Source organism: Ceratotherium simum, chromosome 13 (assembly GCF_057802395.1).
Source record: "Ceratotherium simum simum isolate JZ-2026a chromosome 13, ASM5780239v1, whole genome shotgun sequence".
NCBI lineage: Eukaryota > Metazoa > Chordata > Mammalia > Perissodactyla > Rhinocerotidae > Ceratotherium > Ceratotherium simum.
In genome coordinates, this window is record NC_141912.1 from 55,954,030 (window position 1) to 55,980,103 (window position 26,074).

The 26,074-nt window shown below is 39.2% G+C and overlaps 1 protein-coding gene across 5 annotated transcripts in view; it reads left to right on the plus strand.

The window, feature by feature from the left end:
• The first annotated feature begins 681 nt into the window (after positions 1–681).
• Positions 682–26,074, plus strand: part of ZNF451 (zinc finger protein 451) — a 94,091-nt gene continuing 68,698 nt past the window's right edge. The window contains exons 1-4 of one of the 5 annotated variants that reach the window (XR_015554167.1): positions 682–874; positions 1,379–1,462; positions 9,086–9,166; positions 10,662–13,059. Coding sequence is in view for 4 of the 5 variants with exons in the window: in XM_087438761.1 (XP_087294887.1) it covers positions 854–874; positions 1,379–1,462; positions 9,086–9,166; positions 10,662–12,158 (1,683 nt within the window). In the remaining variant the exon portion in view is untranslated. Of the gene's footprint in view, positions 875–1,378; positions 1,463–9,085; positions 9,167–10,661; positions 22,216–26,074 lie in introns of those variants that run through there. The other 4 variants (XM_087438762.1, XM_087438761.1, XM_087438760.1 and 1 more) reach the window with 4 other exon arrangements.

A 26,074-nucleotide genomic window follows, 5' to 3' on the forward strand; every position in this document is an offset into this window, starting at 1 on the left:
ACTTTTTGAGTGCGAACACCAAGAAAAGGTCAACTATACTATTTTAGTAAGGTAATATCTGAGAGCATTTTTAAAAAGTGCATTTTAATACCACTGGTCTGGGTCTTAGTGATAAAGTCAGCTAGGCCTCAGCTGCCTGTCCTATTGGTCCTTGACTCTCTAGCTTCGCCAGCTTTCTTCGGGCTAGCCTGGAGAGCTCTGGTCCTCGATTTTCTTCCTCGCGTGTATTAATACATGCTGCGGCTGGGAGCGCGAGACTGAGGAACACGTGAATAATGAAAGGACACCTCAGATTTCCTTCCTGATCCTAGAATTCAGCTAAACCTCCATATGTCTGGCCCTACGCAAAAAAAAAAAAAAAAAAGGAAAACCGAGAAATTAGTTCCTATCACTCGCTTTTAGGGCTAAAACTGAAATCGGTGAGCCTCGCTCCCACCACCACACGACTCAACCTGGCCCCCACACGAATCTGCGGACGCTCAGCTGACATTAGCCTGGCGGAGCGCACGCGCTGTACCTTGGGGTCCTTTTCCGTTCTTTTCCGCCGAAGCGCGGGGCGGTCTGGACCAGGACTACAATTCCCGGCATCCTGCGCGCGCGGGGAAGGCGAGCCGGGAGCGTGCGGAGGCGGCTCCGGGGATAGCTGCCGGAGCGGGCCGCTCCTCCCTTTGAAGTGGTTTTGCACCTCTTTCCGCCCGCGGCGTCGGCGCTCACGCAGGGGCGGGTCACAGCGGCGCGGAGCGGCGCGGAGCGGGGCGGGCGGGAAGGGACGTCGTGGCGGCGGTGGCGGCAGGTCCAGCGGTGGCGGCGCGGCCGGCAGGAGCGGGGTGCTGGCGGTCAGGCCGTGGGAGACATGGGAGAGCCGGGGCCGGAGGTGAGCAGTCGGGCGGGCGCCGCGGGGTCCTCACCGGGCCGCGAGGGCCCGCCTTCCGTCGGGGCTGAAGCCTGGCGCTCGGCCGCGGCGGCGGCGCGATGCCCTCGGCGTCCCGGCCTGATGCGGGGCCGCGCGGGGGCCGGAGCAACAATGGCCGCCCCCGGCCCTGCCCCGGCGCCGGGCCCGTGGTGCCGCTGCCCTGCCGGGGAGCGACGCTGTGAGGCGGGCCTGCTCCTCGGTGGTGAGCGTGCGGCCTCCTCCCCGGGGCGACGGGGAGTCGGGGGCCGGGGGCTCGTTGTGGGGCGCGGTCCCCCAGCCCCACGCCCGCGGCGCGACCCGACCCCGCCGAGTCCCGTCCTCAGCCGGGCTCGCGGGGCGTTGTGCTCGCTCGCTGCGCTCGAGAGCTTTCTGTCCCAGAAGCTCTGCCTTTTTGGTTGCTTTGGAAGAAGCTCTTCCCGCCGGTGTGTGGCTGTATAGATAAGCGTGTTCTGGCTTATTTTATAGATCGTAGAGTCTGTCCCTCCAGCGGGGCCTGAGGCGTCGCAGTCGACGACGGAGGAAAACGAAGATGACATTCAGTTTGTTAGTGTAAGTAGCGGCGGTGTTCGGGTTTTCCGAGTGGAAGACTGTGTGGTTGGTAAACCGTTGTGATCCCGCCTCACCTGTTCGTCCATCGCTCCGCAGACGTGTGTGAGTGTGGTGGGTACCAGACTCCGTGGAGCGTGGCCTAGGAATAGGGCACTGCCGGCAGAGGTCTCGGAGCGACCACGGAGCCACCACAAAGACTGTGGCCTGCAGGACACGTACGCGCAGTCACGCTCCTCCTGCCTTCGCTTAGAGCCGTTTTATGTTTAATCTGCAGGGGGTTCTGGGCGCTCAAGACCGTGTTTTGAAATGGGGCAAGAGTAACTGCTAAGAGATGACACCCAGCGTAGGGAGAGGGGAAGGCTGATGATGAAGAAGGAGATAGAAAAGAAGAAGGGTTGCAAGGACTCGGAATCTGCCGGGCCCAACCCCGTGGCGTAGTGGTTAAGTTTCCTGCGCTCTCCTTCTGCCGCCAGGTTTGCAGGTTCCGATCCCAGGCTGGGATGTATGCCGCCTGTCAGCCGTGCTGTGGCTATGACCCACGTACAGAATGGAGGAAGATTGGCACAGATGTTACTCAGGGTAGATCTTCCTCAGCAAAGAAAAAAAACACCTCAGAATCTGAGCATTATGTAGCTTCATAGCCTGCAGGCAGATAGCTGGAAGACTTAGCTAACCTCTGAGGTCATCACGTTACAGCGTAGCACAAGTGATGTTCATAATGAAGATCTTGCGTTGCCAGGAACATACTATATATTTCTGAATTGATTCCCTTGCGGAGAGTGGTTTTCAAACATTAGTAAGTGTAAATGTGCAGATTCCTGGACCCCCACTCCAAACCTATTGAATGAAAATTTCATGATGTGGCCTAAGAGTCTTAATTTTGGCACAAATGCAGGGGTAAACGAATCTCTGAACTACACTTTGTAAAGCATTGGCTTTGGGAAAGAAAGGGTATGACGTATTTTGAGATGATTTTCACCCTGTAAAACTGTTCAAGTTTTACAAAGGCTCTGCTTAAAGTAGTGTCTTAGCTGGAGAATACCTATACTCTAAACTACTCTTTTTGAATATTGTAGTTAGTTGTGATTTGGCGTTGAAGCTGTATGATTTTTCTTTACTAGAGTGTGTGTTGTGTATTTGTTGCTGTTGGGCAACTTTGTAACGCTAGTTATTAAAAACTGTCTTTTATGTACCCCAACTTGAGGGCCATGGTGGTGATTGGTTGTGTATTGTGGGGTTTTTTTCTTTTCTTTTTTTTTTTTTTTTGGTGAGGAAGAGTAGCCCTGAGCTAACATCTGTTGCTGATCCTCCTCTTTTTGCTGAGGAAGACTGCCCTGGGCTAACATCCGTGCCCGTCTTCCTGTACTTTATATGTGGGTCACTTGCCACAGCATGGCTTGATAGGCGATGTGTAGGTTGGCACCTGGGGTTGGACGGGCCAATGAAGCAGGGCGTGCGAGCTTAACCACTATGCCACCAGGCTGGCCCCAGTGTATTGTGTTTTAATGGGTTTGTTTAGGAATCATGCGCAAGATCATTTTCTTGACTCTCTTTGCCACTGCCAGTGTATATGGTACTCTGTCCTTCTCGTTTTAAACTTTTAAGGATTTTGGGTGTTCAGGGGGTTGATGAGTTGTATCTTGCCCCTTCCTTCACTGTGGACTGAAATATGTTTGATAACAGGATTCCATGGCTCTTTAGGACAGATATTTCAGGTTCTTCCTGAATATTGGTATATTTGTGAATGGAGAATATTTATCTTGATATTTTGTGCAAATGAAAGTAAGAATGACGCTCTTCTTTATGAACTGTGGGCCTTACTTTGACAATCACAGGTGGAATCTACACAAATAAGATTTGAAAAATATTTTTTTGGTGCCCTGTGGAATGAAGAATTGTAGTGTAGCTTGTGACTAATTAATATAAGCTTGTATTAAGCTGAAGTTTAAAAATACTCCTTTAGTTTCAGTTTTATTTTAAATGTAGAAAATATCTTTTTGCATCAAGAATAAATTATACACAATCAGTGTGTCATGTATCCATCTTGATCCAACATCTTATGTTTATCCGTTTCCAACTATAAATTCAAAGATTTGCTAGTTCCAAATGGAGAAGTGAATTGTATATATTAAGTGCAATTACAATACTAGAAGAAACCTGTTAAAAACATTCCCTTTGCCTTTTTAGTGATAACACTTAAATGACAATTCATGATACCTTAATTCTATTTAAAATATATTTGGAGACAGAATCTTGTACTTCTCTCTGTAACCAGTCTTACACTTGACTCCTCTGGGTAATGCTTATTCAGTACAGATAGTAAGTAGTTCTCTGCTTAAAATTTCTTGAGATACAAAAAGAGCTTTATGATGTCATTTCGTGGTATTCTCTGGTTTGGATTTCTTACTTTGCTCTTATCTAATTTCCCCATCTTCTCCGCATGGCGGCACACCAGTCTTTCTGTGGTTTGCAAAATGTAGAGCCCCAAACTAAACATAGCATGCTGAAGGAAAAGAATGATATAAATGTGGAGGTGCAAAATGAGCTCTTTCATTTAAATTTTATTGAAATGTACCATACATACAGCAAAGTACACAATTCATAAGTGTACTATTTGATTTTTGCGGAGCCAGTACTCCTGTGTAAACAGTGCTCAAATCAAGAAACAGAATGTTACCATAACAAAAATTTTTTATTTTAATCTTTTGCTCTCATTTTCTGTTTAGTTTAGTAATAGGATCCCTTATTCAGCCGCCATCTTGATGTCTTTCTTTGAATCTGCAGGTACTTTAGTGAACTTACTCCTGGAAAACTGTTTTAGCTAAGAGCTGCTGACATGATTTTTCATAGTGCTAGACTAGATACAAAGGTATAAAAACCGTTGAGGCAGCCTATGTAATCTTGATAATGGCATGGGAGATTTAGGGTCCAGCCAAGATTATTGGTATAATGTGGAATCGTTAGTGGAATTAGTAATGGAAATTAATTCATTTCCATTACTAGGGAAATAGTAAAGGAAATGAAAGTATAATTTTATATATAATTTCAGGAGCACATAGGTCAATGTTAATACTTTAGCTACAGTAGAAGGGGGTCATGGGCAAAAAATGAGAGAATCTTTCGGCTGAGTGTTTTGTGGCTGTAATTAGCTCAATAAATAAAAATAATGTTGGAGCTCCTAATATGTGAAGTCATGAATTAAGTACCTTAGAGCTCAAAGATTCATTGGTAATACATTCTATGCATAAGTGTCAGTATTTCAATGTGAGAGATGAGATAGGAGATGAGAACTGTGTAAATAGTTCTAGTTGAAAGTTCTTTTATAAGAAGTACTTGGTGCTATCAAAAAAAAAGACGTAAGACTTTCAGTTTACTACTTTGGCATAGGTAATATTTAGTATTTGTGTTTAAAAGCACATTTTGAGAAGAAATAAGAAAAGGTATGAAAATGGGAAAGCAAAGAAGATTATGTGTATATCTGGAGGATAAGGTATTTTTTAAAATGAGAGAGGGAAGGATGGGCCAGATAGTGTAGATTTTGAATTGTGAACTAAATTTGAACTTAAAGTAGGCAGTTGAGAACCGTTTGAAATTTTTGAACTGGGCAGAACTGCAGAAGTAAACTCTGTCCCTAACTTCTCTTTATGGGGAAAAAAAAACATGAATTGATTAGGTTTTTAAATTAGAGTTTTACATCTATGCTCAAATTTATATTCCTTGTTTTAGACTAAGGTAAACTGCTTTTTTTATAGACCATACGTTAGTGTATTAACATCACTTTCCAGTTAGAAGGTAATTGGTGTTTTGACCTTGTATGAGAATCAGTTTTCTAATAACCAAAATGAAAGCTTTTTATTTCATTAAAATATGTATATATTTTTAACTTAGAATATTACTTTGGCTGTGTCCCTAAACTATTTTGCTTATGCCTGTGCTCCTGCCCCTAAATTGTTTGGCCTTGGGAGAATGGGATGAGAATGGTGGTTTACTAGTTGATGGATGGTGCACATTCAAATAAAATACCTCGTAATTGAAGGACCACATGTCTTTATACTTGTTAAGGATATAAGCAGTCATTATAAACATTATAAAAAATTACTTTTTTGTGTGTGTGTGTGTGTGAGGAAGATCAGCCCTGAGCTAACATCTGCCAGTCCTCCTCTTTTTGCTGAGGAAGATTGGCCCTGGGCTAACATCTATGTCCATCTTCCTCCACTTTATATGGGACGCAACCACAGCATGGCTTGACAAATGGTGCGTTGGTGCGTGCCCAGGATCTGAACCCTGGGCCACCGCAGTGGAGCTCGCGCGCTTAACCGCTATGCCACTGGGCCGGCCCAAAGTTACTTTTTCTTAACATTTGTGTTATAAACATTACTTCTTTTGGGGAATTAATAACTTATTTTTTGGTCAGTGTTAGGAGTTATTCAGAGCTGGGGGCAATAGCAGGTAGTCCTTTTTCTTTTATTGAAGGAAGAGAAAGTATCTTATCTCAGAAACTTAGGTGATAAGATTGATTTGAAAATAGTATGTATATTTTGAACTACCTCAGAATTATACTGACCACACAGCTAATTACGTGTTTAGAGAATTAGGTGTACCTCACTTAGTTTTCTTGTTTGTTAAGTGGGATAATAGTAATAATTCAGTTTCTTACCTTGTAAAGTAATTGTGGGGATTAAATGAAATAATGTCTATGAGAAGTTGAGGCCTGTACAGGGCTCAATGACATGTTATTGATTAGTAGTAAAATAAATGGAGTGCTAAAATGTTTTGATTCCTAAAGTTCGTTGTGGTGAAAGGTTTTCCATATCCACTGTGAAAATTAGCTCAAGTATAGGGTATTTGTTTACAAGTAATCTTTTCATTTGAGATACTTCTCTTTCCTTATTTTTCCACTCAGCCTTTTTGCCAGTCTCAGACATATATTATCTTCTACTTCTACTACTATATCACTTACAATTCCATAATTATTTGTTGAGTGAATGAATAAATATTCTAAATGACTCCGCTTTTTCTCATTTTTGATTTCTTATCCTTATTCTTTGTATTCTTCTTAGTGTGAATCATATGAAGTTGTCCTTGTTTAGTAGTTCAAAAATGGTTGCATATCAGTCTAACGATTCACCCTGATGGTACATTTCTGGTAGTCTTCTCTCATATATCCATACCTTCTGCCGTTTCTGCTGTTGCTGCAGCTACCTTTTAATCCTATTTGTGACTATTTTCCTTTTCTGTTTTTTCCTGCACATTCTGCTTTTTGCTTTGTGCCCCGTTACCTTCTTTTATCTCCCCTTTTTCTTTGCCTACGATCTGTTCATGGAAGCTCTGCCCCTACCTCTGAGTATTTCTGGTAACCTGGGGACTTTCTTGGTGTAATGTTTCTGTGGGTATGTGATAAAAGTTACTAATGTACATTTCTTGAAGAGAGCAAACTAAGGTGATTATATGAACAGGAGAAGCTATTGTATTTTTATTTTCTCTACTTCCTTCTTGGATTGAATGTATGATTTTGATAATCTTTTTTTTTTTTTTTGAGGAAAATCAGCCCTGAGCTAACATCCATGCTAATCCTCCTCTTTTTGCTGAGGAAGACCAGCTCTGAGCTAACGTCTGTTGCCAATCCTCCTCCTTTTTTTTTTCCCCAAAGCCCCAGAAGATAGTTGTATGTCATAGTTGCACATCCTTCTAGTTGCTGTATGTGGGACGCGGCCTCAGCATGCCTGGAGAAGCGGTGGGTTGGTGCGCGCCCGGGATCTGAACCCGGGCCGCCAGTAGCGGAGCGCGCGCACTTAACCGCTAAGCCATGGGGCCGGCCCCTTAATACCAGTCTTAAAGTAGATGATTCATCTCTGTTGACCATACATTGGAGAAGATCTGTCCCTCTTTTGCTCTTTTTTAAACTTCCATTTTTCCAGCTTAGGCAAAAATCCTTATTACTTTCTTACGTGATGCCTGCTCAGAAGTTTTGCTGTCTGATTTTCTTAGTGGCTGGATCACTACCTGCAGGGATAGCAGTTTCCTACTTGGGGAGTTGTTGTACCTAGGGGAGAAACAAACTGTCTTTGAGACTGGATGCCTCTTCCCAGGAAGAGGATCTATAACTAGATCTTAGCTTCTGTCTCCTGACTCTTGGGTCTTTTTCTGTTAGTTTTTTCACTGAATGTATCACTTTGACTTGCCAACAGTCAACTTTTCCCATCCTAAGAAATTTTTCGCTCAGCCATATTCTCCTGTGTTCCTTTCTCTTGTTCTCAACATACTAGATTTTTTTTTAAAGAATAGTCTTTACTGCCTCATTTTCTACTTAAGTTTTTAGAGCCAGGCTTCTGTGCTTACTACTTTCTTGAGAGTTGCTCTTTCAAAGACATTTTTAAATCTCCTTGTTGTCAAATTCAGTGGCATTTTTTTAGTGCTTAATGTTTTTGGCCACATTTAGCGTTGACAACTTTTCATTGAGGTTTTCTCTATCTTTAGTGTTTTTGAATTTATGCATTCCTGATTCTTCTCTGATCTCTGACTACCTACTTGGCTTTTCTTCCTGAGTCCTAAAATTCTAGCATTTCCTCCAGAGCCTCCTTAAATCTCTTCTTTCTCCTCTTTGTTTTCTTCCTTGGCGATATCATAGTTTCACTTTAGTTCTAGAGTCTTTTGGGGGGCAACTCCCAAATTTCTGTTTCCAGTTACGTTCGTATATCCAGATTACAGGCCTGCATTTCCAGCTGTCTGCCAGATACCTCTGTGTACCACTGACATATCAACCTATTGTCCAAAAGAGTGTCAGCTTTCTGTATTCTAAATTTATACTAATGGCATTAGTATCCTTCTAGTTGTCCATGCTTGAAACCTTAGGGACCACATTGAGTCCTTATTATTGTTGGAGTTTTGTTTTTTATAGCCCATCATTTTTTGGTCTGTTATGCCCATGTATTTTCTTGTATGTGCACCACGACACTGTTTCCCTTACCATCACCACTATTTTATTTCTGCGTTGTTATGTGCCTGGACTGTTTAATTATCCTACTTTCCCCGCTCTCCATACTTCTCTATTGATTAATCTTCTTAAAGCACAGGTCTTAAAATGTCAGTGTTCATTGATTCCCATTTGCCTATAGAATAAAATCTAGGCTTTTAATCCTTACATTCGAGGCCTGGTCTATGATGGAGTCAGAATGGATGGAAAGAAAGGATGGAGCAGAATCAGGTTTGATGTTTGACTCTAAGGGAGTGGGAGATAAAGCCAAGGTCTTAGTCAAAGAACACCATGTTTTTGAGCTTGGATATCTAATAGACCGTTGATACTCATCCCATTTGAAAAGCATTGGGTCATAGTATCTGTATCCTTGTAGCACTATTTTTGTATTAATAAGCCTTCCCCAAGGAATCGACACAGTCCTAATACTTTATCCAGGTTTAGGCTCTTCCTTTTAGGTTTTGTCATCATTTCTTATTCATGTACTCTGAATATTTTCCTCTGCATTTGAAGTGGTTATTTTCTGCCAACCGGGAAGGCTTCCTTTTCAGAGGAATTCTTGGCAATCCCAACAAAAAAACATTATTTTAAATGCTAATTTAGTTTGAATAGCTGTTCATGACTTGTTAATTTGCTCAATTCTTTTATAGGAAGGACCATTGAGACCTGTTCTTGAATACATTGATCTGGTCAGCAGTGATGATGAAGAGCCTAGCACCTCTCATAGTGATGTAAGTACATTATATTTGATTTGCATTTCTTCACTTCTGTCATTTCAGAGGCATTCTTGAAAGAGAGTTATCAAGTCAATGATGGCTGTGTTTAGGAGCTATAGTGCTTTAGAGAAGAGCCCATTTCTGTTAGAATGGGCCGTAAAAGGTAGTCCAAGGAGTCCTTTGCCCAGAAAATCTCCTACTTCCAGTTTTATTCCTTTGCTTTCAGTGAGGATGTGAAAGGATAACATGACACAGGAAAGTTCTAAGCCTTGGAGGTAATACCTGGTAAAAGGAAAATGGAATAAAAATCGCAAGCTTTGTGGCTCCTTGTGTCCTTCTCCTTTCCTATCTCTCCTCAGGTGCCCTATAGAACTGGATCCTTTTCTTCCAGAACTATGTGGCCACAGAAAATTTGTTTTGTCTTGGAAGAAAGGATATGTGAAGATCCTTTAGGAAATGGCATGTGAGGAAGGGTTATAGGTGACATATTACTTCAGTCGTCATTCCTTTTAACCTCCTCTGTCCCCCATATATTTGGAGTTTTTTCTCTTACCTGTGATTTACTGGTTGTCGGTTTGACCCTTAAACTAATACTTCCCTTACTTGGAGAGCCAAACTAGCTAAGCCCTTTGTACCAATCTTGTCTTTTATTTGTCTTAGTCCAAATTTCTGTTAATGGGCTATTTTCTTGATGGATTAGAGAACTCCTGGCTCTTGTTCAAGGTGGCCAGAAAACTTCTTGCTCTATGATACAGGAGATTGAGACTTGGAATCAAAATACCTAAGTTTTGGTCTCAGGTTTACTCCTTATTAAGTCTCTGACTTTGGATAATTAAGTATCCTTTTAACCTTAGTTTTCTTTATCAAATAAAAATAATACCTACCTCACAGGGTTGTTGTGAGGATGAAATGAGGTAACAAATATATGTGTAAGCTCCTTGAAAAGTACAAACCATAAAGTAGGACTATGCAACTGGGAAGTTTGTTATTCATGGAGAGTGAATGAGAGAAAATTTTTAAAGAGGCTTAAAAGTGATTCTGCAATTGGAGACTTTCAGAAATTTTTTTTCTTCTCTTTAGAACTTTTCCCAGGTTCTCTCTGCCATTATTAGCTTCTACTTGTTGACTTACGTATGATGAATGAGCTTTTTTTTTCCAATTGTTATCATCAGCAGTCTCACCACTTCTTCTTATCCTAGCATGGGACCAAACAACAGGCTAGGATGGCACCATTTGAACTGGGCTTGTTTCTTATTTTTCTTTTTTCATAGATAGAGTGCCAGATTAATGCCAGTAGTTGATATTGGGCCTTTGGGGTTATGAAGCTTGTGGATTTGACTTCTGTGATCCCCTTGCTGACCTGTAGTGGATTGCATCTTTCATTGTTAATTATAATAATTTTAAAAATTGAGTTCTACTTACTGGACATGCATCTCTGCACTTGAAAGTTAACATATTAAAAGCATATTTTTTTTCTTCCTTGGTTTTCTTGTTCATGTGGATAACCCAGAGAATGCCTGAGTCTAAGGTGCCATCCTCTGAGAATCATCGCCCAGAAATGTGCTCTAGCTGCAGTGTTCCTCTTCTCATTGGAGACAGCAGCTCCTTCTCTGGGAGTTGCACCAGCAGTCCACAAAGGATAGTTTCTCAGTCTTCTCCTGTTGAGAACCCAGTGGAGAACCAGAAAAATGATCAAAATAATTCAGATTTTAAGATCTCTGAGACAGAGACACTTAAACCATCACAGAATTATCATACTCTGTCTTCATCTCCACTTCTGGTCCCCCAGGAATCTCTTGCCTCTTCAGAGGTCAAGGGGAATTTATCTATAGAGTCTTCTTCAGCTTCACAGCATGGACAGGATGCCATCCTCTATCTCCAGACACAAGTGGCTGAGATGTCCCGAGTGATACGTGATCTGCAGTCCAGAAGCTGTTTTAGATTTCATCATTCTAGGCCAAGTGAGAACTCCTCAGTTCCTTGGGACGTCTCCACCTCCAGGGAAGAAAATTTATCCACAGTTGACGAAGAAGCTGACTGCAAATCTCCCTCAACTGATGGCAAAGGGCAGCCAACTGACCCCAGTCAATCTAGTTTTACAGGTCTTTTGAAGAGAATGGAACAAAGAGGTGTTATAAAGAGAGTAACATTACAATCTGAAGCAGAATCTTGTGAAGGGAAGCCTGATTATGTGACCTCTAAGAAACGTTTGGTTCCTCCATTGCATCCTCTTCTCAGAATTGCCACCACTGAGGTTTTTAAAGACCCTGCTGATTGCCATCCTTCTTCCTTCATGGGACACAGGGTATATCCTGTGGCCAGAGATACCTCTCCTTTCCAGCCAAATCCGCCAGCTGAGGGCCCCATTGTAGAAGCGTTAGAGCACAGCAAAAGAGGAAGCACAACATCTCCTCTAGATTCTACCTCAAAAGAAATGGAGGTCATGGGTTGTAGATTCTACCATGCTGCTTCTATCGCAGCCCGAGCTGCTAGCTACATGGCCTATATGACTCAATATCAGCGTAAACTCTGGGAAGACATGGAGGATCTGGTCCATGACCCAGAGTTTGATCGTGGAAAAGCAAGATGTATAATATCTGACGGTATGGATGCGGGCCTTTGGCAGCTTTGTACTACTAGGGACATAATGGACTCTGTAGTCAGAGTTATGGCCATGGCAATAGACTACAGAAGGCAAGCCTGGCTCCGACTTACATCTCTCAGTAAGAAAACCCAGGAGAAGATCTCACACTTGCCCTTTGATGGTACTTCCCTCTTTGGACAAGATGTGAATGCTGTTGTTGCAGAAGAAAACAGTATAAGGGAAAGTGACTATAAAGACCACAACAAATACTATAACCAACATCGATACTTTTATAGTCATGATCAGAAAGCACATTATCACAATAGAGGATACACTAAAGGGGATTGGTACAAACCCCGAAACCACCCGTATAGATATAGAAAAAAGGGAGAATCTCCAGAACGCCATGGGTACAAGAATTAATAACCTGTTCATGTTCAGCAGCATAGTTATCCAAGATCCTGTTTTACTTGCTCCTCCTCACTCAAACAGGATCTACAGGTAGAAAGTCACCTCAAAAACTGAATGTATGTCTGGAATTATCACAGCTGACATTTGAATTCTAGACTTTTGGAATGAAGTATATAATAAAGGACTCATGCTTTATTGGCTAAATGAACAGTAGAGACTGTAATCTAAGTAGGGGTGGACAAAGATTTACCCATTATTTCTGGTCCAAAATAAGTTCAGAGGAAGGTACTCAGGAATCTGAATCCTCTTGCGATTAAAGAAAAATATAAAGATTTGTCCCTCAGGAAAATAATACTGGTAAACTGAGGGCTAGCAGATTTTAGATCTGGAAATAACCTACTACTAAATCTCTGTTTACTAACACCAGAGGCAAATCCTTCGTTTTTAGGTTATCAGTGCTTCTTTGTTCAGGCTTCAGCTTGTCGGATCTTCACAAAATGATAAATCTGTTATAATCTGTTTATGTCGGGATGATCACCTCATCAAGAGTCAATACCACTCTCAAGCTCTGTGAGACTTCAAAATCAACCGTGAAGCTGTATGTCGAGAACTGGAATTCAAATCAAATTTTGCCAAATCCAGTTTGCCTTCAATGAGGTAGCTGGATGTCACAGGTCTGCTGTGGACACCAGCTGGAAGACTTTCCTACCTGTAATATCGCTGTAGAAATTTTCACAGTGACTATCTTCGTTAAGACTGGTGGCTACTGTATCATCACTGCTCAAAGCTGCGTTTGAGAGAATTCTTTGTTGTCATTACTCTTAAATCTTTGACCTGTCAAGCTGTCATGTATCAACAAGCTGTGAGACCCAGTCATGGTGTTCTCTCAGGATAATCTGGGCCTTTCACCAAGGTGACCTTCTGAACAGTTAACTTTTTTGAGCTTGATGATTCATCATACTCTAAAGACAAAAAAGATATGCACATTAGTGCCCTGGAAATAAAGGATGTTACGCTGTCCAGGCATGCAAATCTGAACTCTCAAAAGAGCAAGAATTCCAAACATGCCTGACAATCTGGTCCTCTTACTGTAATAAAGAGAGATGCCATCAATCTAGATGTTATTGAGAAATCCTTAAGATTTAGAGTATAACTGTGGATGTAGTAAAGAGAATATCTCACACAGTTCTGTTTCTGGATAACTATTAAAATGATGATATCCATTATTGATTTCTTGAAAGTTTCAAATCAAGACTTCAGTGACATGTTCTTGGTTTATTGGTCCCTTAATCTAGTCAGACTCTTTCCAAGAGAGAACTACTTATCTTTTTGCTCCCTATTGGTTCCATTAATAGTTCTCTTCCATTCTAGAACTGGCAGCAGATACCTCAGTTATAATGTCTCACAGTATCTTTTTAATCTCAAGGCAGTGGCCGTGTGGTATACCAGCCCTTAGATCCTTGCCTTTGCAGCATGACTTCAGAAATGGAGAAAATGTGAAATTTGAGGGGTCTCAAGACGTCACCTAGTATTTGCTTGGTGGCCAAAAAATTTTTTTTTAATTACGGACTTACAATTTTGTAACTTCTTGGTTTGTCAGACATCTGCATTTTCTCATCTGCTTGATCAGAGTATTTTAAGTCTACTGTTACTAGAATTAACACTGTTTTAGGGTTCATGTGGTTTCTCTTTGTTGCCATAGTTCTTGCACAGTGGTAATGGACATTTTCCCTGGAGCCCCACTTTTTAATAGTTTATTGAAAGCTCATTCCCCCTCCGCATCATGACCATGTTCAGCACCCTTTTTATCTACTTTTCTTCCTCTCCCTATTAGTGCTATGGAGGTTGAAGATGCAAATTTCTGCACTTGGAAGAAGTTATTTTATTTTGTTAGGTAATTTCAGGGTACTGTATTGGTCCTGTTTGTAGATTGAGCCTAAACTACAGTCTTGATAGAGAAGATCATCTTTCACATTTGGTCAAGTCATATCTAGAGTTAACATTTACCTTTATTTTTCTATATTTTCTGCAAAGTTTTATTTCTGCTTTTTTAGGTCCATGCCAGTCCTCTCGAAACTGTCTTTCAAATTGAACTCTGAGAGCACTGATTACCTGAAAGGAAACAAGGTGCTCAGAAACCATGCAAAGGTTCTTATAGTTCATGGCATACTTGAATGATGATGGTGTTATAAAACTAAAAATGGGGACTTGGTCTAGAGAGACAACCTTAATAGCATATGGAACTGATAATTAGTCAAATAATGTTTTCGTATTGTGCCTGCTGTGTGCAGAGCCTGCAACAAAGTTCTCCATTAAGCCAACCTCATGTTTAAATACCTATAAGTTTATTTGGAGGCCTTGGAATAATTGCAAGTTTAATGATTCGGTATTCTCAAAAAGGGATGCATCTAATGATCCTTTTTCTTCAAAATGTTATTTCTTAACTAGACAAAATGTATGTGGAGACAACATGATTTCTTGTAGTTAATGTGTACAGAGAAATACTGTTTTCATTAATTGTTATATGAAGTGCCTTTTTAAATTTCACCTAATTGTTTAAAACTTAACATTTTGATGTCTTGCATATGTTGCTGGTGATATTTATGTGAATTCTGTACAGTGATTTTAATCTTGTAGTTTATTCATCATCTGTACAATTGCACTATCTACTCTCCTTCTGAACGTTAATTTGTTTTCTTTATAGCACTCTTGATCCATTTCAGAAGATTGTAGAGTATGCCCCTCCCCCGTTATTTAAATAACTTCACAGTAGTTCTTTTTACTTACTAGTGATTGGCTCAGTTTTCTGGGCATTAAGGCAGCTTTGTTTTCTATCTGTAGGTTCTGGGTTTTCTGATTGAGTCATTTGTCTCATATCTAACCTTGTTCTTGACCATGGTAACACACCTTATATTTGATGAGTGGATGTGTTTACTTGGTAAGAAGAAACAAGGATATTAGGAGAAAGCAGTAAATTTGCTGACACTTTATATATATATATATTTTAGACTGTGTGATAGCTTATCAGTGTAATTGCATTTAAATTTTTTTTTTTTTTTTTTTTTTTTTACTGTGTGGCAGCTTCTTTATCAGTATAGTTCCATTTATTTACTTAGCCCTCAAAATGGTATTTTGAGGGGAGCGTAAACTCTTTCAGGCTACTTGGATTCAATTTAGTATATTATATTAGTACTATGCTAATAATTTACTGAATGATACCTAAGTGACCTGATTGATAATGTCCTTAAGGGCCCAGTATACCCAGGATAACCTCTCAGGTACTATAAACAAGGAGGTTGGAATAGACATAGTCCAGAATCCCTTCTAGTATAAAATTGGGTAGAGTTAAATGACATGGATGAACAGAGTTAAATGCCACATTCAGTATTCTTGAGGATCTAATTAATTGACTGGGATTCTGATGAAGGTTAGAAATTACGGTTGAGATCTTTGTAGAAATACTTTAAAGATTGCAATAACTGAAAACCTTTTTTTTTTTTTTAAATGTGAGGCATATTTTTTGCCCCAGACTTGCACTGTTTAGGTTCCCTTTTGAAATTTACTGTTCTTAATGTTAGCGGCTAGTCCAATAATTGATTTTCATATCTGTATGCATCGTATGCATGTCATTCAGTTAGCCAGATCCATTTTATATGGTTTTTCCTTAGTGGATACACAAACCACTCAGTTTTTCACTTTTCACTTAAGAATATTTACAAGTGGAAGTTATCAGTAAACTGATGATGATCACTATTGAATGCAAATCTTTTAGTTATTTTTCCAGATATAACAAGTTTTGTAAGCCATTAAAATATTCTTTTGTGGAATTTCCCTTGCTGGATGAATGATGAGAATATTGTTTTATTAAATCTTTTTTTCTCTTATTGATTAGTGGGATGATATTTTTGTACTACTTTGTCTTTTTGTTTGCTTGACTTTATAGTTTGAAAATTTGTATAGTAGTGTTTGGTACCATTGAGATATCTTATTACTTGGAAATTATGTTTGCTTCCAGTGGGATATATCTGGAAGTGGTCACAGTCCAACCATGTCCTTTTGATGTTAGCATATCAGTTATTTTATTCTTTGTATTGATCTTTTCTTCCCCTTTATATATCACCTCTTTGTAGAAGGATGTCTGATCTTCCCTTAATCTCTTTGATGTAGATTATATTTTTTATTCTACCAGTATATACTGCCCAGGATTTTGATGTGGCTTTGTATTTGTATATTTAAATACAATGCCTTCAGCGTTATTGTAAGAGATTTTCTAGTTTTCTCTTATAAATGTTCTCTTTAAAAAAAAGTAGTAGCCAGTCCAGTCTCTCAAACTGTTACCTGGCTATTGAACTTTCTTCAATTTTTAATGCCTTCTTATTTAGAGGTAGTATTATTTTCTCGTTTCTACGTATTCTTCACACAAATGTATCATTACGTGCAGTTTATGGTGAGTTGCATCTATTCTCTCTCAGAAAAATTTAAGCCCATCACCGTGAATTTATAGTACAGCTCTAACATATACCGTATCTTAAAAGTTAACCAGTTTTCTCTAAGTCTTAAGGACTTCACTGGGTTTGTTGAGGTAACTTTATATTTCAAATGGTCTTTTGGATTTTCTGATGCCTTGTCAGAATTCAACAAGAGTTCTCAAGTTGTCTGTACTTTCTTTTAGGCCTTTGGAGATCTCTCAAGTATTGAGTTTGCTAATATTCCTGAGTTATATTCTTTGGTAGGAGTAAAAGTAAATAGGGTTTTTATCTGGTGATATTTAAAAAAATTCTCCTTTGACCTTTAATGCTTCAGGTGTCATTATGTTATGAGTTCCATTAGTAGTCACTTTATAAGTCTAACTTTCATATGCTATTTTTTTCCCATGAGCTATCATATGCTTTCTGTTTTCTTTCGTTATCCATAAGAGAGGTTTGATCACAGCATTTAATTTTAAGGGCTACAATTAGACTTCTAGTTAACGCCCACTTTTATCTGTGATGGCTGTGTTTCATACTACCTTGAGTTATAGTGTAGTAATATGCTAAAATAACTGTCATGTTTGTGGTCCCTTCATACCACTTCTAATGAGTGAGGCAACAATGATGTGGCTGATGGGGAAAAAAAAACGTTTTCTGACTCACTAAAAACAGTTTCAAATTTTCAGTTCCATTTTTTTAAAACATACTTAATTACATTAAGTTTCCTGCTGTTAGATGTGCCACCCATTCCTTTCTGCCTTGGGTAGAATATAGTTCATTTATAATTAGTCTCACATAGATGTTTAGCACAGAGTTGCATGTGTGTTGGTCTTTATTTACTGGCTTATAACAGTTCCTATTTTCTTTTAGTTTTGGCAAAAACATATTTTGACAGATCTTGGAAGCACCTTGATAGCCTTGGGTCTAATTGTCATTTTCCTGTCCTGGGAAAGAAGTAGAAGAGAGAAGTTTTGTTTATAGGGCTTGTGTTTTCTAGGCTCTGTGCTAGTTGCAGGGCACTCTTGAAGGAGAAATTCACCCTTATTTTGCAGATGAAGAAATGAAACTTATCATTAAGCAACCTGCTCAGGTGGTGGAACTGAGCTTTGAATATAGACCTTTCCTGCAGAGTCTCAATTCACCATTGTACTGGGCTGCCTCCGTGTGTTTTTCAAGGCCCTGCTCAAGTCTTACCTCTCTGATAATCTAATTTGACGTATACTAATCTTTTTCTTCCCTGAACTTTGTGTTTATGGCTGTACTCTCATCCCTTAATACTTGATGTCCTATATTAACTAATTCCTGGTTATGTCACTCGTCAGATCAGAAACCCTAACCTCTTAGTTCTCCCATTGAGGTTTCACTGTGCTGAACTAGGATTATTCTTGATGTGTAGTCGTTGGTTTCTGTTTCATATATTGCTTATTTGTATTCCATTCATTTTCAGCTCTGATCGTTTTAGTCATGGTTCTTATTGCTTCTTTTTTCCTTTGTTCTACCTTTTTTGTTTGTTTCACCCATTTTGTTTCAGATATACACTTAAAACATTTCTTTTTACTGGCATCCTGAGGGTATTGGCTTAATGGAAGGAAGGTCGAATGATGCCAAACACATGGTATTTGAATTCCAAAGACCTTGATCTGAGTATTAGCAAGTCACTTATTCTCTGAGCCTTAGTTTTCCTACTTTCAAATGAGGTAATGACCAGAAGAACTTTGAAAACTTGAAAGCCCGATATAGATTTCCTTTCTTTAGTAGTTGTGCTGTTTCTATCCATATTCGTAGGTTTCTTATAACGGGGGGGATGGTATTGGATGTAAATACAGATAGATTTTAAGATGTATTTAAAAGCATGTAATAGTTCATTTCATGTCATCAGATCATGTTCCCCTTGTTTACAATTTTTTTTAAGGCTGAACCATTAAGTATGTTACAAGCCCAATAATGGAATAAGTAATTGAAAGACAAATAAAATAGTCTCTTTTTTCAAGTACATGCTAAGAAATGCTTATAATAAACAATAAAAAAAAGAATGTAGAATGAAGAGCTAGGATGTATAGGTATGTGTATACGATATTGATGGATGGTATTTTGTCATTTTGTGTCTGTGTTGGAAAGGATAATCTTTTCATTTGTCAAACTTCTTTTTCAATACTTGCTATGTGCAGACAAGCGCTGGGGAAGGTCTGGGGGAACTGGGAGTTAGTAAGAGAGAGTATATTCTCTTATGAAGAGAGAGAAATACCAATACAATGTAATTGTCCTATTTAGAGAAATGCTTATGATTAGGTTGGGACAAAAGAGAGAGGGCCATCTCGAGGGGTCAAGGAAGCTTTTCTTGCTTACCAAATACGTGAGCTGAGGTTTGGAGCATGATTAGAGAAGAGTTAGTTGAACTAGGGGAGAAACAGGAGCCAGGCATTCAGGTGAAGGAATCAGTGTGTGCAAAGGTGTGGGGAACATCATGTTTCTGGTTTCAGAATTGTAAGGAACAGCCTTTGTGGGAACAGAATTGGAGGAGATTAAGCTGAGCAAAAAGGGTAAATTACCCGTGAAAATGTATTGGTTCCTACCTATTCAAAGTGCACTAAGTTTGTGTAGCCATTACTTGTAAGGTTGTAGAGGTAGTCTGTCTACGAGTTGGTTTGTACCATAGTCCACTAATGGACGTCTAGAGCAATTCTTTTTCTTCCCTGAACTGAGCCAAAGGAGGGCTCTCAATCAGTGCACCTCTAGCCCCAGGGACAGCTCAGGCAGTGAAAAAGAACTGAGGCACTGATAGAGACGCTACTTTGAAGATGAACAGGATGATATCACTGAAGTGGAATGTGACATCCCATTATGGATATACAGTTGCATACTTCAAGACCACCACTAGCAGTGTCCTCAGTGTGGCTAAATATCTCAATGTGGCTGATTTCGCTGTGTGTTGGCTTACAGATAATTTGAGGGTGAACTTGGGGAAAATGAAGTTATTTCTAAGAACGTTGCTTCATTGGAGTTTGGAGTTGTATTGAAGAAGGACCCGTGAACCTTGTGCCAGTGGTATCTCCAGCAGCACTCAAAACAAGTTTTGTCAACTTTCTTTTCTTTTTTTCTCTGGTTTGAGTTACTTTCCTTGCTGTTGTTGCCACTTTTGCCTTTTCTCTCTCCATAATTCATCCTTTTTCTTTCTGTGCCAGAGGTAGAGCAGTGGCACTCAGGGTTAAAAAGTTGTAACTCCCCCTTGCTTTGTCACAACTTCATATTCAGAGATATTTAAAAATTTTCTTAAGTTCCAAGGTTGCATAATAGTAATAATTATTTTTTTTGATCCTGTGCTGAAGGAGAATCAAAGTCATTCTTCCTAGGAGGGCATTTTTATAAATATAGATATTGTCAGTTTACCCAAAGACAATACAGGAAGACTCTTCTTTCACAGGTTTGGTGGTACTAGCCTTCTTAACTGAGTAAAGTACTTTACAGAATGAGGTATGTCTGTATGTGTTTTTAAATTTGTTCATATAAAGCAGATGTGCCGTGTACTTTGTGTTTGTAAACAATAACCAGTTGGGGCTGGGAAGGAGATTGCTTTGTACAAAAGGATTGTTTCCTGGTTCCAAAGCTTTGCTGCTGGAGATGGTAAATAAATATTGTACTGCTTTGCTGTGTTTATCTCTTCTGCTCCATCTGTATTTGAATATAAAATTCTTGAGAAAAATTGTTGCTTTTCAAAATGTTATTTGGGGTGTGGTTTGAATTATAAGTTGGGCAGAAGGGGCATCTGGCAAACAGAACTTCTGGGAAGTGCAAACTTCAGACCAAACTATGGACCAAAGCTTTAGGATAGGCAGTAATAAGCAGGCTTTGAAATTTGAGTTCATATGAAGTAATGCAATTGTTTCAGGATTTCTGTTCAAACCAAGTGCACTGGTCAGATGGATAATATGATGATTCGCAAAATTAATTTATTCTGCTCTTGCAGTTTGTTGCTCCTTTGAGCTCTCTTTGAACTCGGCATCACTTTTGTTTTTAGTGCTGTTGAGTTGATTTCGACTCCTAGTGACTCTGTGTACAGCAGAGTGGAACCCTGCGCGGTCTTTTGCGCCATCCTCCACCTTCCAGTGCTGTATCAGACAGTGCTCCCCTGCTGTTCATAGGGTTTTCATAGCCAGTTTTTTTGGAAGCGGGTCCTTCCTAGACTGTCAGTTTCGCTGAAACCTGTCCACCAAGAGAACCCTGCTAGTATTTGAAATACCTGTGGCAGAGCTTTCAGCATCACAGCAATAAGCAGATTCCACAGTATGACAACTGACAGGTGGGTGATGTGGTTCTCTGACTTGGAAACGGGCCTGGGCCATGGTGAGAGCGCTGGATCATAACCACTAGACCACCAGGTGTGGTGAACCCTTATTACATAGGAGACAAAGATGATGGAGGGAATAGTCATCCTCCAGTTGGTGCCCCGCTGACTAATCAGTGGCAGCTGACATTCAGGAGGATATAACAACAATAAATAAACCTCTGCCTTGAATTGTTCTATTCTGTATCACCCTCCCACCTCCTACAAATTTTTTTTTCCTTATTACTGGGATTTTCAGTAGCCAAAAACTGCCTTTGTTGAGTCAGATAGGAAACTGAGTTGTTGTGATCACTTCTCTGGATAATAACTATTTTTACAGAGTGCTTTCTCCTGGATTTACATAACCTTGTGTGGGAACATGGAGCAAAATTATTTCCTTTCACAGAGAGGTCCAGTGACTATATTTCATATTTCCATTAAAAAAGTAATTTTGTAGAAAATGCCAGATTTGATAATTTTTGTTACTCTAAAGTGCTTTTTAAAGATTAGTAATAATGATTTTAAAATATAAGTCATTTGCTCATCATAAAAAAGCCAAAAAATGGTACAATGCCACAAGCTATTGGAAAAGGATAATTTCTTCTGTGAAGCCCTGCTTTTCAGTGTTGTGTTTGTAGAAATTGCTTTACAAAAGCAGAATTCCTGCTTTAATTCTGCATTTCTTTTGACCTGATCTTGACAAATGTTTCTAGAAAACTGATTTAGCTAGTTATGGTGGTAAGAAGTGACTTAGAGGCTCAACTTGTACGTGAGCAGATGAGTGAAGAGTAAAGTGAAAGATCTACCTGTATTTAATATTTGAGAAAATTTACTCATGAGACCTTCTTAGAAAAGTGTTATAACATTTATAGCCAGTTTTTTCAGCATTCAATACCAAGGCCAGCTGTTTACTAAGGAGGAGTTGGCAAGCATATGGCACTTAGCTTCCTAAGCTGTATGAGAGTGAATGGTTCAAGAAACAGGCATTTGTAGAAGTCCACCTGTGAAGTCATTTAAGTTTTCGTTCATCTGAGACTAGTCGGATGAACAGAAATTCAGGTTCTAGTAAAAATTTCTTTTGGGACATAATTAGCTTCCTTTTGAATAAATCTGTTAAACATTGAGAAATAACCTTTGTGATTGGAAAAGCTAAGAATCTTGCTTTCTATATTTATATTACAAACAAGAAAAGAGGAAGGTCAGGTCTAAGCTGAATAAGCTAATATTTTTTAGTTTCAACTTTTAATTTCACTAAATGTACTTTTAATATTTTAAATGCATTTTAAAATACAAATCAGTACATGTGCTTTGAGTTTTTTTAAGCATATATGTAATTAATGAAAAACACAAATTTATAAGTATGTTTTTGCTAAATGCTGTTTGCTTTAAAGTGGTAGTGGTGTTTGACATTAAAACTGCATAAAAATCTTTTCCCAGTAGCCATTAAGCCTGTTGAACTGAAAATAACTTGCCTTAATTTTTTTTTTTTAATTTTTGTTTATTGCAGTAACATTGGTTTATAACATTGTATAAATTTCAGGTGTACATCATTATACTTCTATTTCGGCATAGATTACATCATGTTCACCACTCAAATACCAGTTACAACCCATCACCACACACATGTGCTGAATTATCCCTTTCGCCCTCTTCCCACCCCCGTCCCCTCTGGTAACCACCAATCCAATCTCTGTCTCTATGTGTTTGTTTATTGTTGTTATTATCTACTACTTAATGAAGGAAATCATACGGTATTTGACCTTCTCCCTCTGACATATTTCACTTTGCATAATACCCTCAATGTCCATCCATGTTGTCACAAATGGCTGGATTTCTTATGGCTGAGTAGTATTCCATTGTGTATATATACCACATCTTCTTTATCCATTCGTCCCTTGATGGGCACTTAGGTTGCTTCCAAGTCTTGGCTATTGTGAATAACGCTGCAGTGAACACAGGGGTGCATGTATCTTTACACATTGGTGTTTTCAAGTTCTTTGGATAAATACCCAGCAGTGGAATAGCTGGATCATATGGTAGTTCTATCCTTGATTTTTTGAGGAATCTCCATACTGTTTTCCATAGTGGCTGCACCAGTTTGCACTCTCACCAGCAGTGTATGAGAGTTCCCTTCTCTCCACATCCTCTCCAACACATGTTGTTTCCTGTCTTGTTAATTACAGCCATTCTGACGGGCGTGAGGTGATACCTCATGGTAGTTTTGATTTGCATTTCCCTGGTAGTTACTGATTTTGAACATCTTTTCATGTGTCTGTTGGCCATCTGTATATCTTCTTTGGAGAAATGTCTCTTCAGGTCTTTTGCCCGTTTTTTAATTGGGTTGGTAGTTTTTTTGTTGTTGAGATGCATGAGTTCTTTATACATTTTGGAGATTAAGCCCTTATCAGATGTATGGTTTGCAAATATCTTCTCCCAATTGTTAGGTTGTCTTTTCGTCTTGTTGATGGTTTCCTTTGCTGTGCAGAAGGTTTTTAGTTTGATGTAGTCCCATTTGTTTATTTTTTCTATTGTTTCTTGCCTTAATTCCTGATTAATATCTGTTTCTGTTAAGTTTGGAAAGTACTATAATCTCATCATTACACTTCCAGAGACAAATCTGGAGGAAAAAAAGTTAAATATGGGGCCAGCCCAGTGGCGTAGTGGTTTAAGTTCATGTGCTCCACTTCAGCAGCCCAGGGTTTGTGGATTCAGATTCTGGGCGTGGATGTATCCACTGTGCTTCAAGCCATGCTGAGGCGGTGTCCTACATCCAAAATAGAGGAAGATTGGCATGGATGTTAGCTCAGGGCCAATCTTCCTCACCAAAAAAGAAAAAAAGTTAAATAAAATTTACTAATAGATTGTATTCCTTCTAGATACAAAATTTACATCTATCTTTATGTAGGATAGATGTTAAACTTATATTTTTATAAGGCATAAATTAGTGATTTAAACCAAGTTCATTACATTCCCAGACAAAAGATGGAACTCATCAGTACTTTTTGTGTTTATACAGTCTTATTCATTAATAATTGAAATTTCATTAAGAATTTAATTACATATACTGACTGTAGAAATATTAGGAAATAGAGATAAAAAAAGGAAAAAACTCCAGAGATAACTGCTGTTAACATTTTAATTTATAACCTTCTAGGTTTTACTCATATATTAAAAAGTGGGATCATTTTCACTTAAAAAGAAATACAAATGATAGGGAAAAAAGACATTGAAAAATATACAGATTATAGCTTCATTGATTAGTGGAATTTTCTGCCATGTTTTCATTAATTTGCCTATTTAATGATTTTGTATGCTTTATTTTATGGTTCACATAGCAGGTTACAACAGTGTTAGAAATTTTTTTTTTTTAAATTTTTAATTTATTTTTTTCCCCCAAAGCCCCAGTAGATAATTGTATGTCACAGCTGCACATCCTTCCAGTTGCCGTACGTGGGACGCGGCCTCAGCACGGCCGGAGAAGCCGTGCGTCGGTGCACGCCCAGGATCCGAACCCGGGCCGCCAGCAGCGGAGCGCGCGCACCCAACCGCCAAGCCACGGGGCCGGCCCCAGTGTTAGAAATTTTAATAGTTTCCAGGAAATCTTTGTTAGCTCATTAAACTTGATTAGTAAATGAAAGTATTAACGTGGTGAAAATTTTGTCTAAATAGTGGAATTCTCATTGGATGTGACTTTCGATGATCTTTTATGATCACGATTGTGAGTTCATGGTAAGAACTGATTTCAAGTTCCACTGAACTTATTCAGGTTTGAAGTGGGTGTTGGTCTGTAGCAAAAAGAGATAAATCAAGACAGTGCAGCTAGTTTTTCATAAGGCTAAATTTGTTCAATATGAGACTGCTAGGGGAAACTTAAAAGTATTAGCTTGAGATTGTGTCTTACTCTTAAGAAATGATGGTGACCATTGGTATTAGTTCCTTTTTTAAAATGCCCTTACTTGACAAAATAAGAGAATCCTATGTTAGGCTTTCCTTTTTTTTTTCCCCCAATTATATTCACCCACTGAATCCCCCTGTTTCAGATTAGATGTCATAAGACAGGCCTCTTCCTTTCCTGCCCAAGTTACACCTTATTTCTAGACTTGAAATTTTTGCTGTAACTCTACTGCAATACATAAAAGATACACATCGTCTTGGAGAAAAAAGAATTGTTTTTGCTTCCTTTCACTTGTATATGCTTCCTTTTCATGAGTATGTGCATTCAGATTTAACCAGTATTCTTAATCTGACTGCCTTTTCGAGGACACAGCCCAAATTTCCTTTGTATATGTGTTATGTCAAGTTTTAAATAAAAATGTAGAGAGTTGAGAATATAAGAATTTCCTAGTGTTCAGGGGTGTGCGGGTGAGCATAGACAGGATCGCAGGGGCAGGCCATATTAGCCTGGCTTCTGAGGTTCTGGAACAGCTTTTCTTCCTGTACCCGGTGTGACCCTCATTTTGTAACCTTCAAACTCCTGATCACCCATGGGGTTTTTGTATCAGACTACGTCATTGTAACCATACCTTGGGTTCCCATTAAAAAAACCATCATTTTAGTTTAAAAAACAAAAAAAGAAAAGAAAAGAATGTCATAGTGACTGAATCAGAATCTGCCTTTTAACCTTTCTGGCATTACAACTTTTTCCTTAATTCTGTTAAGACCTCACACAGCTTCCCCAATGGGAGGGGAGTGGGTATAGAAGAAAAACTGCTGGAGAGAGTGATCTAAAATACAGGCAAATAGAGACCCTTCCCTCCTCAGTATATTTCTTAAGAGTTTCTTATGCTTATCCCCAAAAATGAATGAATAGCATTTTCTTGCTGATCGTTTGCTATCATTGTGGACTTGAATATTACTCTTTAATAGTATCTAGTATAGAAGTCCAGGGTGACCACAGCAAGTGTTTCAAGAAGGATGACTCTGAAGATCCTGTAGCTGCTGACGTTCTACGTGAAACTTAAAGCCCATTATTCTTACCATTGAAAGCTGGTTCCACTTCTAGCTTGAGAAGTTACATATCTGAAAGCCTGAAGTTTCTTAGAAAAGCTCCAAGGATCTAAATATTTATTTAAGCTATAGGCTTTCGGGGAGATTGGCAAATCCAGCCTAAGAAGAGTCATGGAATTTTGTGATTTCGC